General features: G+C 33.9%; 1 protein-coding gene across 3 annotated transcripts in view; it reads left to right on the forward strand.

Moving 5' to 3' along the window:
* The window catches only part of LOC110376232 (phospholipid phosphatase 2), a 33,874-nt gene extending 20,005 nt beyond the window's left edge, over positions 1-13,869 (forward strand). For 2 of the 3 annotated variants that reach the window (XM_064038297.1, XM_049844978.2), the window contains exons 2-7: positions 2,867-2,963; positions 9,396-9,550; positions 9,884-10,095; positions 10,856-10,982; positions 11,355-11,537; positions 11,968-13,869. In XM_064038297.1, coding sequence (XP_063894367.1) covers positions 2,867-2,963; positions 9,396-9,550; positions 9,884-10,095; positions 10,856-10,982; positions 11,355-11,537; positions 11,968-12,090 — 897 coding nt within the window. In that variant the 3' untranslated portion in view covers positions 12,091-13,869. The remainder of the gene's footprint in view (positions 1-2,866; positions 2,964-9,395; positions 9,551-9,883; positions 10,096-10,855; positions 10,983-11,354; positions 11,538-11,967) is intronic. The other variant, XM_021334641.3, reaches the window with a different exon arrangement.
* The last annotated feature ends 830 nt before the right edge of the window (positions 13,870-14,699 follow it).

Below are 14,699 nucleotides of genomic sequence, written 5' to 3' on the forward strand. Positions count from 1 at the left end.
GCAATACCCTTCGTCTTGTTTAGAATATTTTTAAATCTATAAAGTAATCATTTATTAAGTAAGTAATAATACATACGTTTAAACATAGTGGGAAGTAAACTGGGTATAATCCAGTTCCTAAACATTCAAGAATGCATACTAACAAGAGATTAATTGATCGATCGATTAATCGCCTTGTCAAAATATAAACGACGCGTGAACAAGTTTTGAAAAGTCAAACTGTCAAGTTATCCGGTGTCAAATATGTCAGTTTAATTACTTACTTTAATTTGACGATTAATATAGAGTGAGGTTATCAGGGATTTAAGATCTATTTGATAAGTATTAAACCAATTACATAAATTAACAATCAACTTCCAGTTTTGGTAGTAAAACGCGACTGTTTCATTTTTAACTAAGAGAACACTTAACTACCGTTTAACTATTTACCTATGCACTTTTTAAGTATAACGATATTTTTAATACACACTATAACCAGCCGTGTTTTTGCCGCTCACTTATTGGTCAAATCGGCGATTTCAAAAGTAAATTAAAGTTATAGTTTAATGGTGCAACCCTTATGTAAATTCAAGGTATATCTACTTATGTAAATTCAAGGTAACTTCAGGTGTTTGCAAAAAAGACCGAGTGTCCATTACTTACGCTAGCGTAAATGCTATAAGATTTTATGATAAGTATCATTACACTGTCATTTGTAAGAACCATATTATTCTAATAGGTAACATTGATGTCGTAACGGTTCGATGTAAAGCTAAGTTAAATTTAAGGGCTCTTGAAAACGATACTTGATTAATAGTGTAGTACTTTTGAGATTTTTATATGTAGGTACGTGTGAGAAAAAGTTTCACTTTTAAACAACGGTGGGTCAAGTTTATTTGGATAATAAATGTATGAGTAGACTTTCTGCGCAATAAGGCCGAAAGTCAATACGGCAATCGAAAGAGGCGTACTAAAAGAAAATATCTATTTAAGAAAGACTTAGTTAAGTTCCCCATCTAGTTTCCTTATTCAGGTACCTGAAATGTGTTAATTGGGAACAGCAAAATTGGGACCAGATCTCGAGATACACGTGTCTAAAGTTATGATCACGTCTCTTTAATCTGTGTCTAAAACAACATTTTCTCTTTCAAATTCAAAATGTAGGAAATAGGATAGTAGGTTTTCCTTAATAGCACTCTGCGACCTAAAACCCTATTACGCTTACGCAAAGACGACAAAATTTAAATTAAACTTCCATCTAGAAGGTACTCAAAACCGCCCACATTGGGAACCTAAAGTAGCACAAAACATGCCCTATTTCCTTTGAAAACTTAGGTTCAGACCTTAACAAACAAACCTGAAAATGACTTGTTTAATGCTGACCACAAAACGACCGCATTTGTACATTACTGTAATACAGGATCATGAAAGAAGGAAAGATGAGCGGAGATGGAGTAAGGGGCATGACAAAATCGCTCAGTTACCAGTAAAATAACGAGAACCATCGAAATTTTTTGGGGGTTTACAAAAATTTGAGGTGTTCGGAAAACAGCGTATGCACACGCATTTTGGCGATGCTACTTTCTTAGGAGTTTTGCTATATGACTTCTCCACTGATTATTTGGTGCTTCTTGTACAAAATACAGTGAAAGCTTTGGTTTACTTTGTGCCTAAATAAACAGTCGAGAGGAACCGCAAACGTTAGCTAAATAAAGCATACAGCCTTTGTAGGTAGCCTTCGTTTAATGGCATAACGTCTGGACAAGGCAAGTTCAAAATATGTGCAGAAAATTCACTTAGAAAGGAAGTGGAAAAAGTTGTCTATTCAGAACTTGTATGACAAAGCTTCAAAGCGTTATGATAAAGTTCGAAAAATATTGACTGATGCTAAAATGGGTCTACTTAAGCTCGTCAGTCGTCATATAACTTTGCCGCTCGAAAGTCGGCTAGTGAATTCACGAAAGCCAAAATATAAGAACGAATGCGAATATCCCTTTTTCACCTATTTACCTCTATATTTGCTAATTATCCTTTATACTACTGTTTACAGCTACTAATGTCAAATCAATCAAAACTCTGATTACAATTTTCTTTTACACGTGTTTACATAGCAGATTTTAATAAAGTTAGCCTTCTGCAAATCCATTCTATGCTAGGGGTCATTATCCTAGCAACAATGAAGGCCAGCCCTCCGACCTTCCAAGGTCACAGCGCCAAGGTCACGCCGACCTTGCTCTGAAAGGCTCTGAGGTAATCCTATCTTAACGGTTGACTTAGCAGAATTCCACTTAGGATTAAGGGGATCCGCAAACTGTAGACTTTACTGTCGGCCGATAGTTGCCTGAAAGTTGGCAGACAATTTATCTTGAATGTGGTTGTAGATGAGATTAGGTGTGTAATAATAGTCGATCTTACATAATTAATATGGATACCTGATTGATCGTTGTATGTGACTACTACAGTACATCTCCATACTGATTTATGAGTGCAATCAAACTATCGGCTGACGAAAAGTTTTCAGTGTACAGAGTTCCTAGTGATAAGTCCTCTTGGTTTATTCATGTCAAAAGTACTTTTAGAGTGAGCATTATTTTCACTCAGATTTAGGACTTTATTCGGATTGAATTCTTTTGGACGAGTTTTCTTTTAAGCTAAGTCTGAAAAAGGTTGTTTTAAGGCGAATAAAATGTACATTAATCCCTTGTAAATACTAGAAATTTGAGAGGTTTTCGTAATGTTTTTAGGGCCGACATTTTGGATAGATTTTCACACTTTTTGCTATGGTTGGATGCGGTGAAGATTACATAAAGATTTTCATCTTGATAGGTACATAGATTAGTTTTGTTAGCTAAGCATTCTTCTTTAACCTTTAATTTCTTTGTTTTAGAGAAGAGATGTGGAGTCCCAGTCTACGAAAACCAATTTCTGGAACAGACATGGCTTGTGGTGGACCATGGGCATTGATCTGCCTCTCCTTCTGATATGTAAGTACCTAACCAACTTTCTTGTGTATTTACTAATATTAAGTACAGATAAGATTGTACATGTTCTAACAGAATAAAGCTAACAAAATGGATATAATTTTTTTTAAGAACGTTATCCAAAAATAAACTTTTAGGGATATCTTGAGAAAGCCTGTAGGCACCTATCCTTATGTTTCTTGGAAAGCAAACAAAAAGAAACTCTAAACTGCTTTAACTCTAACTTTCAATTGAAAACTGCCTTTAAAAATATTAGTTTACTATTATTTTAGCCAGCCTTTTGCCCACAAACAAGTCGGAAACATTTTCTGCAAAAGAGCGAGACGTTTGTACGTAATTACCAACTACTAATAAAAGTTATAGCAAGATATAAAATACACTACATTATGTTCTTCATTGCCTAAATACTACTATTGAAAGTACCACTGGTTATAGGGGTCAATGTGACTTTCATATCGTTTATTTCAGTAAAAACAGTTACATCTTTATTTTATTTACGTTTACACATTGCTTATTACTGTCGTAAAGCGAATATCAAGCAGTTTCTCTTACTTTATATTAACTTCGTGTGTGGTATCAGAATTGTACAGTCAACTTCAGGTCAGTGGTAACAGTTTTATAGGAAAATCGTACTTATTACTATTGGGTTAAGGTGTATGATAGTTACCACTGATGCGCAGTCTTCCGTACCTATACCTTGTACAGTATACTCAAAGAACTTTTTCGATCAGAAATTTAAGACCGAAACGCGGTTTGGCCTTTTACTGATGCAGTTGACAGCCCTGTCATTCAGTGCAAAAAAGCCTAATTTACATTTGAAAATTGACAGCTGTCAAGTGCACACAAAATTCGATACCACTAGGTACGTAACTAATAGATGATCATACATTTTGACAGTTGCGCAATCATTAATAGCCAGCTTCAAATCGGCAAAGTTATTTGAGTAGACCTGTATTTGCAGGAAGCTACAAAATAACCATGCATCCCAAATTAATCGAATAAATTATTGGATTAATTGATATTGGACTAATAACGGACGAAAATAATTAAGGAACACGAGTAAAATAAATATTGATGACCATAATCTGTTGACTACCAAAAATGGCGGCCGTTTCATTGCAACGAAGACAGATATAATGTAGCCAGTAATAATAAATTGGGCTGATTTATTTTGGGATGGGAATTTTTGAATGCTGGACTTTGAGCTTTATGCTTTAAAGATTTAAATACATTTTTGAATGTGCAGTTAAAAGTAGAGAAAAATATCTCGTGCATTTTATTTATTTTTTGTATTAATATAACTAGATTCGTGCATATTTTGTTAAGATTTTGCTTGCACTATACTATTAAATTATTATTTTTCTGTATAACTTTTGGCTGTTGGTGGTTTTCCTTTATTTGTCGATACAAAAAATATAAACACAACATGCGGTAGGTAATTTTAAAATTACAGAGAGGAAAGTTGTATTAATCCAAACAAAATGACTGTATATGGTAAAATAAAATTACCTACAAAACAAATAAGGGACTTTATTATAAATAAAAACGTCATTAAACAATTGCTTCAGGAAAACTGAAGGAAAACCTCAATAAATATAATAACTAGAGGAACTTACATTTAATTTATATACTAAGGACAACATCGTAAACAAGTTATTAATTAATATGAATTTATTAAAATAATTATTATTTTAATATGTATTCATTTGCTATACACCGTGACTTTTTAGTCATCTTACAACGGCAGCCCACTTTATGTATCCAATGACTAGTAAACGTTCATATATAAAAAAAGAAAAAAAATAAGAGATTTGAATAATTTAAAAATAAAAATTAATTCATTATTATGATGCACCACTTTTGTAAGACGACTAAAAAGTCACGGTGTATATGTATAGCTACTATGTTCATAATAACTACGCTACTAGAAAACGCACTTAATAAATGAAAACGGAAAAACGTTATCTTCTTATTACCTATAAATTAAAAAAATATTAAAAAAGTAATGGGTTGCTTTTTAGAGAAATAAACAACAGTGTTTGTTATTATGCACTTGTAAGGAAACTTTATTGTTCTAGTTTTATTATGAAACTTAGTCATAGGGATAATTAATAATTATTAGAAATTAAATGCATTAATTGTCAATACGCCGTCTCAGTGCACTGAAAAACATGTTTTTACTAAATCATCACTCGTTTGCTTAACCAAGTTCGTTATAACAAGGGCTACTCACTAATCTAACTCTGTCTACTACAAATTATGTATACTTACAATAAATTGATTTTATTCAGTCGCTCCTTGTAAAACACATCTGCATCGGGTTAAACTGGAAGCCGACCCCAACATAGTTGGAAAAATGCTAAGCAGATGATTTATAATAAATTGTCAGTAACGTATTTCCAAACACTTTGTATGTTCTCTAAATGATTAATTAACAACTCACAAAACCGAGTTCTCCATAAAATATCTTCAGAACACAAACTAAAAATAACACCTTCTTTTGGGTACAAAAATAAAAATAACTTCAAAACATGTCACACGTTACCAACAAATGACAAACATTTGAAAATAACAATAAAAATAGCTAATTATCTGGAAAAAAGGTAAAAAATATTTTTTTCATGAAACACACGTGGTTGACCACACTGTGTGGGGTTAGGGTTGTCAAGATTTAGAGTTTTATTAAATAAGTTAATAATTAAAAATGTTTTTGACTGAAGACAGACTTTGTTTTACGTTTTTGTTTTAATACTCAACATGATAAATAAGCTTTAAATACGTTTGTGTATTTGAAGAAGTACCTTCTGGGGTGTCGTAAAGTATGTAGTTATTATAGTTTATTAACTCCTCTACTACCTCGTCTTTGTACCTTATCTTACAAATAATTAATATGCAGAATACCTCACGTGTTTAGAATAACAATAAAAACTAAGTAGGTGCACGCTCAGCTTAAAATTCGCATTTATTGACGTCAAATACGCAGTAAACTAAAACCGTACTTGATAGACGGCGCCTATGACATATGGTCAACAACGAGTTCCCATAAGTAATTATTATAGGCGTTTAATGCGTCACTTAGGGTAAAAATACATACCTGATAATATTATTTGAATCACCTACCTACGTACTCAAAGATTTAATAAAATAATACAATAAAATAAAATAATCTCAGTACTATAGGGACTTCCAAGAAAGTAATGAAGAAAGTAATTAAAAAACATTCAATGAATAATAATTAGGTACGAGTTTGCAGCTGGCAACACTGGCCGCATGTGGCAGAATGCACGCAATCGCAGTCACTGTTTACGAGTACGAAAAAAAAACGGTGTCAACGACCTTTTGACATAAAATGATCGTTCATTAGGCCACCGAGAACATGGTGTTAAAAATAAACTGAAAAATTATGTAATTATTTGCTCTAGTTTTACATCATAATGAGCTTAGTTATTCGTAGCTACAGTGTTATTTTTAATCTTAATTACTTTTACGTCACGATACTTTCTATGATATTGTGACGTTATGTCAATAATGTCAGAAATGCAGACTGTGTTAGATTAAAAAAAAATAAGTCAGTAGGTAATTAAATGGGTACCTATTTCGTATATTAATAAGACATATAACTTATTAGAAAATTATTTCAAATTTTGTAATTAGTCATATAAAATCAATTTACGTGTAAGTAATAGCAAGTGTAGATACTTGCTATTTTAATAAATCTGTTCAATGAAGTAAGTAAAACTCCTTAGGTGATTTCATGAGGTGAGTCGCACAGTTACTGGCCTATACACAAATTCAATTTAAATATGGTTTAAAAACTCCAAAACCATTAACCGTTTATTACCGATATAAGTTAATTGAAAAACGAAGCAGCCAATTTAAAATCAAAGTATAAGCAATATCTTTTAAAATTGTAGGGATAAAAGCATTTTCATCTTTATAAGGCGGCAATAATTTTGGCGACTTTTTACGATATGTTGGCGATAACAGAATGTAACCAATCAGGATTCAAACCCCGTTAAGGTTTAATAACACCGTTTTTGGATGTTAACACGCATGCCGCCTTTTTGACAGTAATAAAAATGTTTTTGTTTGTTTTTGCACGTGTTTTAAATGCAGTCTAAACATGGAACATGAAACCAATAATATTGACACATTAACTTACTAATAAAGTACATCAATATAAATAATACTTGCTTAGTTATTTTTATATCAGTCAGTTATATTTTGTATCAAATTACTTTTTAAGTAATTATTTTCTTTGACATAATTAATTACAGCAGCTAAAAGTCGTCTTTACCCTTTTATGTTAACACCCCGTCGCGTCGCCCGCTGTTCGCTCGACTTACAAGTGGTATTTTAATCGATACCTATTTATGGGCGCTCGATTTAACGGTCATTATCGAGTGTAATCGATTCTCGGTTAATTGTTGTAATATTCGGTATCGTGCTGATAATTATAGCTCTCGCCGTGAATCTCACGCATCGATACCATAATTTAAATTAATTTGATTAAAGATAAGCTTTAATAACTAGTTTTCATTTAGTATCCATTAATTTTACGCATACTTCATTATTTTCTTCGCGGTTAAGAGACTTTTCCTACTAACGCGATTCTGTCGACAGCGCCATCTGTTATCGAGTAGCGGCAACTTTTATACCACAATCCAAAATTTTGAAATTAACGTCGCCATAATTTCCCATGAAAAGAAATACCTTCCATAAGTATTAGTATTTACAATATGACTCAGTGCTATTAACCAATTAAAATTCCAACTAACTTTTCTCAATAGGTATTGCCAACGTTAGCAATTTTCCAATTACGCCTTTTTAATACCTACACATGGCTGTCTAGAACGTGCTGGACCACGCAGCGGGCCCACGTGGGGCCCAACGTGGGTCCCATCGTGGGGCCCAACGTGTCGGATGCACTGCAATTGGTCTAATAGTGCAGTTGCGTCACGCCTTGTAATCGACTGCCGTGCATCTTGAGTGCGTTGCACGAGGTGCATCGTGACCTGAAGATGGGTTATGTAATACTTGGAACTCGTGTAATATTACTGGCTATCAAGAACAAAAAACATTTTTTAATCAATTAAAGAATACGTCTAAAAAATTACAATTTGAAAAAAAAAAAAAACATTTCGTGTGTTACCTACTATAAAAATTCATTGACTCACCGCTTTGCAAGTCTTCCGCATCATAATATCCAGGAACTCCCAAACCCTACTCATCTAAACACCTTGAAATCCTGCATCATTACACCAATAGAATCACTATTCAGCACCAACCAGCATAGCTTGACCCGCGGCAAAATTCGGAACTAATTTCTGTTGAGAGAATTTTGGGAGTCGCTGTTAGAAGTAGCGACTTCGCAAGTGTCAGGATATACTGGTAGTAGTCTATTCCTGGTAGTTTGACATTGACTTTGAACCCATTATTTTGGGGATTGGCTAATATATGGTTTGAAGGAGGGCGACGGCCATTGCGATTGCGAAATTGTATAATAGCTTGTTAGGTAATAGTAGAGGCAGATTTGTGGTTCGTTCCGGGTTCTTTTATGAATGGTTTTCCTTTTCCTACTACGTTTAGTGACGTGTTCGATGTAAAACTCGGGGTTATGGTGTTCATCTTACCTTGAGCAGCCATCCTCGTTTTAAAACATTTGTAAAGCTATAAGTGACTCTATCCATACTGACATTATAAAGCTGAAGAGTTGGTTCGCTTGAACACACTAAATAATCTCAGAAACGATTGAACCTACTTCAGTTTGATATCGGGGGAGATTGCAGGCTACTTTTTATCCGAGTGCGTAAATTATTTCTTACGGGAAGCAGATGAAACCGCTGGCTTACTTAAAAATGCTTACTATTTCAAATTCACTTTAATCGATTGATTTCAGGTGAACAATTAAATTAAAGCTGTAAATAATTTACGTAGGTAGACAAATCGTTATTTCCTGTTAAAATTATACCTAACTAATATATTAAACTTAATTAGTTATAATTATTTAATTTTAATGAATTAAGTTGGTACAATTTAAACACCAACGAGGACAATTTTATTAGGATTTAAATCACAATGCTTGTTGACGTAAAGCAAAAATTATCTACAACCGGCGCATACGCATGTTTGTTTTAATTTTCCTTACACTGAATGAACTTAGTTACAATTTGATATGCATATAAGGTAGCAGTTTTAATTGGCATACCTAATTATTGTTTATCTTTTTTAAATGGATTGATTAGACTATGACTGGACTTTCGTAATGATTGTTTGGGTGTAATGGTGTACCTACTATCTGTTTAGTAATATCATAAAAGCTGAAGAGTTTGTTTGTTTCCGAATTAAACAAAAAACAGTGCTAGATATTCATTCATTGAGAAAGGTAATAGGTTACTTTGATACCTACTAATAATGCTATTTCTTCTTCTACAGTACTTGCCCTGGTGGGACTATTCGAGATGGGGGTGATCCCGAACCATAAGGCTGGCTTCTACTGCAATGACCCTGCTTTGAGCTTTCCCTTCAATGGAGACACTGTCACCTCACAAGTGCTGGTTTCTACTCTGCTGATAATGCCTATTGTAATTGTAAGTACAGATTTTATTGTCTTGGTGTACGTGTGTTAAGATTTCTTTGTTATTTTGGAATAATCTTGCAAAACGCTATTGAATTTTGCACGAAATATTTTAGCCTAGCCTTTTCCCAAATATTTTGGAGTCGGCTTATTCATTCATTTGAATTGCCACAGGTTTTTTAAATTCTTAATCATTCAGCTATTCACAAATTCCCCCATTCGCTCATTGATGTGGTTGTGACCAAATAAATTAAGTCACTAGGTTTGTCACACTAGTTCACGTAGGTAGCTTACGGTTTTTGCCGTGACACATTAATAAGTTAAAAAACCTTTCTTTTCATTACAGGTTGCTATAACGGAGTACATATTCCTAGCAGCAGATTTCTCTCAGTCGAGAATTCTCCAGACTTGCAAGAATACGTTCTATCTATACAGAACTTATGTCTACGGTCTTCTCATCAACTTGTGCGTTGTTGAGGTCATGAAGGGTCTTGTCGGCAATCCTAGACCCACCTTCTTCGATCTATGCGAGCCTGATGCTGCCAAGACTTGCAAAGGGTAAGTTTCTTTTTCTCCCGTTTAAAAAGCTGATGTTTGGCAATAAATGGAACTAAGTACATGTAAGCTTTTATCGCTGGGCTTGAAGTACCTACTTGGTTCCCTCAGAACGACCGCAAATGCGACACGGGAAACAAAACAGCTGTATGAAAATAATTTCCACTTTACGTCAGGTTTTTATCTCTTTATTGACGTAACAAAAAGAAATGACAGGTCCCAGGGTCCGGTCACTGACTGTCCATTTTACGACATCCGCATTTAAACAGCAATAAATATACATACATACAAACAACTCGTAGGAGTGATACATTTGACATTGAGTGATCTTGAACCAAGTCTCGGACTACTTATCTAATCATAGGATTAGCGTGGACCCATCAAATTGTCAATCAAGATGGAAATTCATGAGAGTATTGACACTGCTGGTCGTAAAGTCCCATCGGATTGTTCCTAAATTGAAGGAAATGAGACAGTTATGGGCTTAACTGTTGATGATAAAATGTTGGGTGACAATCATGTTATATGCTAAAGTACTGTTGCTTTGTCATTTGATTGACCATTTGTTGACAATTCAAAAGTAATTGGGCTTATAAATGGTCTTAAAAATAGGACTTCTTTGGACTCAGTGATCCACCTGTTTCGGTTGTCATTTTCGCTTAGTTTTGTTAATACTGATCGTGAGAAAATAATCTGACCTAAACATGAACCCCTTGAACATTTTTATGACTTATTTACTAAATACAAATTTTCTTTGTTGCAGATCTGAGTTCGTGGCGGACTTCAAGTGCACATCCCAACGGTTCTCGAGCTGGTACCAGATGGACTCTTACCGCAGCTTCCCTTCAGGACACACTTCCATGTCTGTTTACTGTGGACTCTTTATTGCGGTAAGTTTTAAACCAGTTAAAAATTACATGCCCTTAGCACCTTTCTTTGTACTCTCATAAATCTATCCGTAAAAAGCAGTATTGAAAAATCATTGATTGCAACTTTATGCTTACGTATTTTACTCGAGTTATATCTCTATCCGTTTTAGTTGTCCATTTTACTTACAGCTTATTAGTAAACTTACATGACTATTCTTTTGCACATCGTCTCTTTACAACAAATGACCAAAACAGCTTTTCATTAACAATTTCATCTTCCACAAAAAAATCAACATTATAATATAATAATAATGGCGTCCACGGCCGATTTCGGCCACGGCGGTTATTCTCATTTAACATTAATCAATATTCTAACAACACATCTCCTTACAGTGGTACCTCCAACGCCGCGCCTTCAACTGGCGTCACCGCACCATCTTCCTGGTTCCTGTGCTGCAACTCCTCTGCCTCACCTATGCTGCTGTCTGCTCGCTCACCAGGATAACAGACCACAGACACCACTGGTGGGATGTGTTGGTGGGCGCCATTATCGGTGTTGCTAGTGTTTATTATGCTGTAAGTTGTTTTTTAATTAAATGTATTTTATTTCAAGAATTGTTGGCATACAAATGATGTAGTATAAGTTGGTGTTTTCGATTTTTGGTTTTGGATCATTGAGGTTTTTTTTGGAATTTAAGGATGGTAAAGAGTTTTCATGATGATGAGAAGGATTATGAAAAGAATTGGTTGTAATTTAGGCGGAAAGATCAGTTATTGTAAGCGTGTTTAAAACTTTTAATCTGATAATAATGATGACTGAAGTAAAAATAATATTGATAATTCCAGTCATTATTTATGACGATACAAAAGAAACTCACGTGCTGCTAAATCATAAAATGTATTACTAATAGATAAAGAAACCAAAACATACTTCAATCCGTATAGCCGCATTTTTTTACATTGAATGCCTAACAACATAGCTTAATTATCTTCTTTTCCTTCACAGGTCATAATTAGCTCAAATTTCACTTACTACCACTCAAGAGCCAGCGATGCAAAGTCAGAAGAAAGCAGACGGACCATGAGGACTTTGATATACGACGAGCAACGCCCGGTGACAGTGCCTTAGTGTTGTGAACATTGCCTTAGGACTCGATAACAAATTGTAGAAGAAAAAACATAGGAAAATAGTACTTAAAGTGGAAGCAGTGGTAGGTCTATTAGACCAGAAATAATAGAATTTAGCCATGTAACTCCTTAGAAATATTATTATTTGATTTTGACGTGGATTTGCAAAGAGTTTGCGAATAAAGGGACCAAGTTTTTGATTTTCTGGGACTCGAATTATTTATAAAGAAAATTATAACGTCACATTTTTTTCTGTTTTTTGGAGTGGTATCTTATAAAGTCATGAATATCGTAATTTTGCGACTTTTGTAAAATATCGTTATTCTTGATTTTGTTGCTGGTATTACTCAAATATTCCATAACTAAAGAAAACTAAAAAATAAAAGGAAGCACTGAAAATGTTAACAAAATGCAACTTATTACCCGCCATATTATAGTTTAGACTTATGCCCGGTTTACACTTTGTTAAGTTAACAGTGCAGGTGATTAGTGCAGGTGTTTAGTAATCAAGGTGTGAACGGAAGCGTAAAGTGATTAGTGTTAAGTGATACGTGCGATTAGTACTTATTGATTAGTGCGAGTGAATAGAATCAAGGTCTATTTTTGTTGTTAAGTGACTACCCCCTCTCAACTTTTCTACTACCCTCTCTCGCAATTTGCCTGTACTAATCAGTGTGTAAATACGTGTGTGTTAAGTGCGCAGTGTCAAGTTCAAAGCGAAAATGAAGTGGACGGAACAACATACTTTAAAATTCGTACAAGAATACATAAAGTTTGAATGCCTATACAATGTTAAGTGCGCAGAACTTAAAAACAAACAGTTGAGAGATGCGGCCCTATTGAAACTGAGTGAAGCGATGGGAATTCCCGATTTCAAAATTGAGTTCATTTTCTATATCAGATACCACAACAGATACAATCTCCTTAATTATTTGTCTCAATATTAGGCTCTGTTCATCTTCCATTTCTAGAGACACTATGCACAACGCACAGTACCACTATGAGCTTCTTCCTAAACACTGTGTAAACGGAGATGGAAAAGACTACTTAACACTTGAGACTTATCGCGTAAAGTTAACGCTTAACACTTATCACTTCACACTTCGCAAAGTGTAAACCGGCCTTAAAGTTCAGTCACGCGAACTTAAAGTTAAGTTTATGTTAAGTAAAAACATTTTATGTCAAACCCACAACTATCATGTAAATACTATTGTAGAAATAAGTTATTTATTAAGCACCATGCGACAGGCATACAATTTTCTGTCAGAATGGATTGTGTATGCAATGCAAGAAATATAAATTACCTTACCTATACAGAAAATAGCTGTCTGATTTCTCGCAAAATTTCTATCTAACTTTCAGATTGTTAAGGTATTATGTATATTGATACTTGTAATTTATTTATTATGTAATTCATAAGAGTTTTTTCTGCTATGGATATATTATGTAAGTACCTATATAAATCATCTTACCAAGCTAGGAACTCGAAAAATTCGATATAAAAATTGGTTTTACTTATTTTTCTACAATATCCAAGTTTCATAATACATAGTGTTTTTATAGTGACTATGAAATGACAATGCATTATTATGATTAAGTATACCTTTGTAGTATTAAGTAGCTGTACCTATTTATGTTATCTAGGTACATTTATTATAGTTTTATTTAAAAATAGTTAGATAGGTATCAGTATTAGTAGAAAATTAAAAGACAGTGAATTCGATGAATTCGTGTTTAGTAGAAAAATTACTTTCGTCATAAAACGAATAATACTGAGCAAGTATTTCTAAATAATAACTGAGAACTGTTATGTTTTTGTTGAATAAAATGAATAAGAAATATACCTACTGTATTATTTTCGTCCTAAAGAGAGAATAAAAGTGAGATTTGACTGCAGAACTATTATGAATTAAAAAATAAAACTAAGAATGAAAACCTTTTCAGACATAAAGAGTTACTGATAGGTACACAAAAGGCTCAAAAAGAACACGGTGGGGTTAATTCACTAAGATTTTGACACTCCCTCCCACATTTGCGGCTGGTTATAAGAAAAGTTATAAGCATACTAAATATCTACCTGATGGGAAGTAGATGTAACTACGTAAACGTCCTCAAGCATAACTGTAAATCTCATAAAAAAAAACATCAATATTACAGGAACATAAATAAATATTCTTCAAACCATTTTACCTTGAACAATGTATTAAGTATGTAGGTAATAGGCGCAATGGAACACTCCAGTCCCTTCGTACCCAAGGACCTGAGAGCATAGGACCACAAAGGGGTCATAATGATAGCATTGCATAAGCTCAGAGCCATTATATGTTATTACCGAAATAAGGATGCTGCCTATCATGGGTTCGATCCCGTGTGAGGAATTATGTGGAAATTGTAGTGTAAGATGTTTTATGGTTTGGGTACTCGAGGTATTATTTTAATATGTATGGAAGTTTTAACTGTAGGTACATTTTTGGTGGGCATGTTAAATATTTTAGGCTTGGTATTTCGACAGAAACAATTACTACGTTTATATTTTTGAGACAAAGTTGAAAGTAGTAGTAATATGAGGTGTTTTTCCAGGTAAAATATAGCCTCCAAAATGTTTCAATT

This window comes from Helicoverpa armigera, chromosome 15 (assembly GCF_030705265.1).
Source record: "Helicoverpa armigera isolate CAAS_96S chromosome 15, ASM3070526v1, whole genome shotgun sequence".
NCBI lineage: Eukaryota > Metazoa > Arthropoda > Insecta > Lepidoptera > Noctuidae > Helicoverpa > Helicoverpa armigera.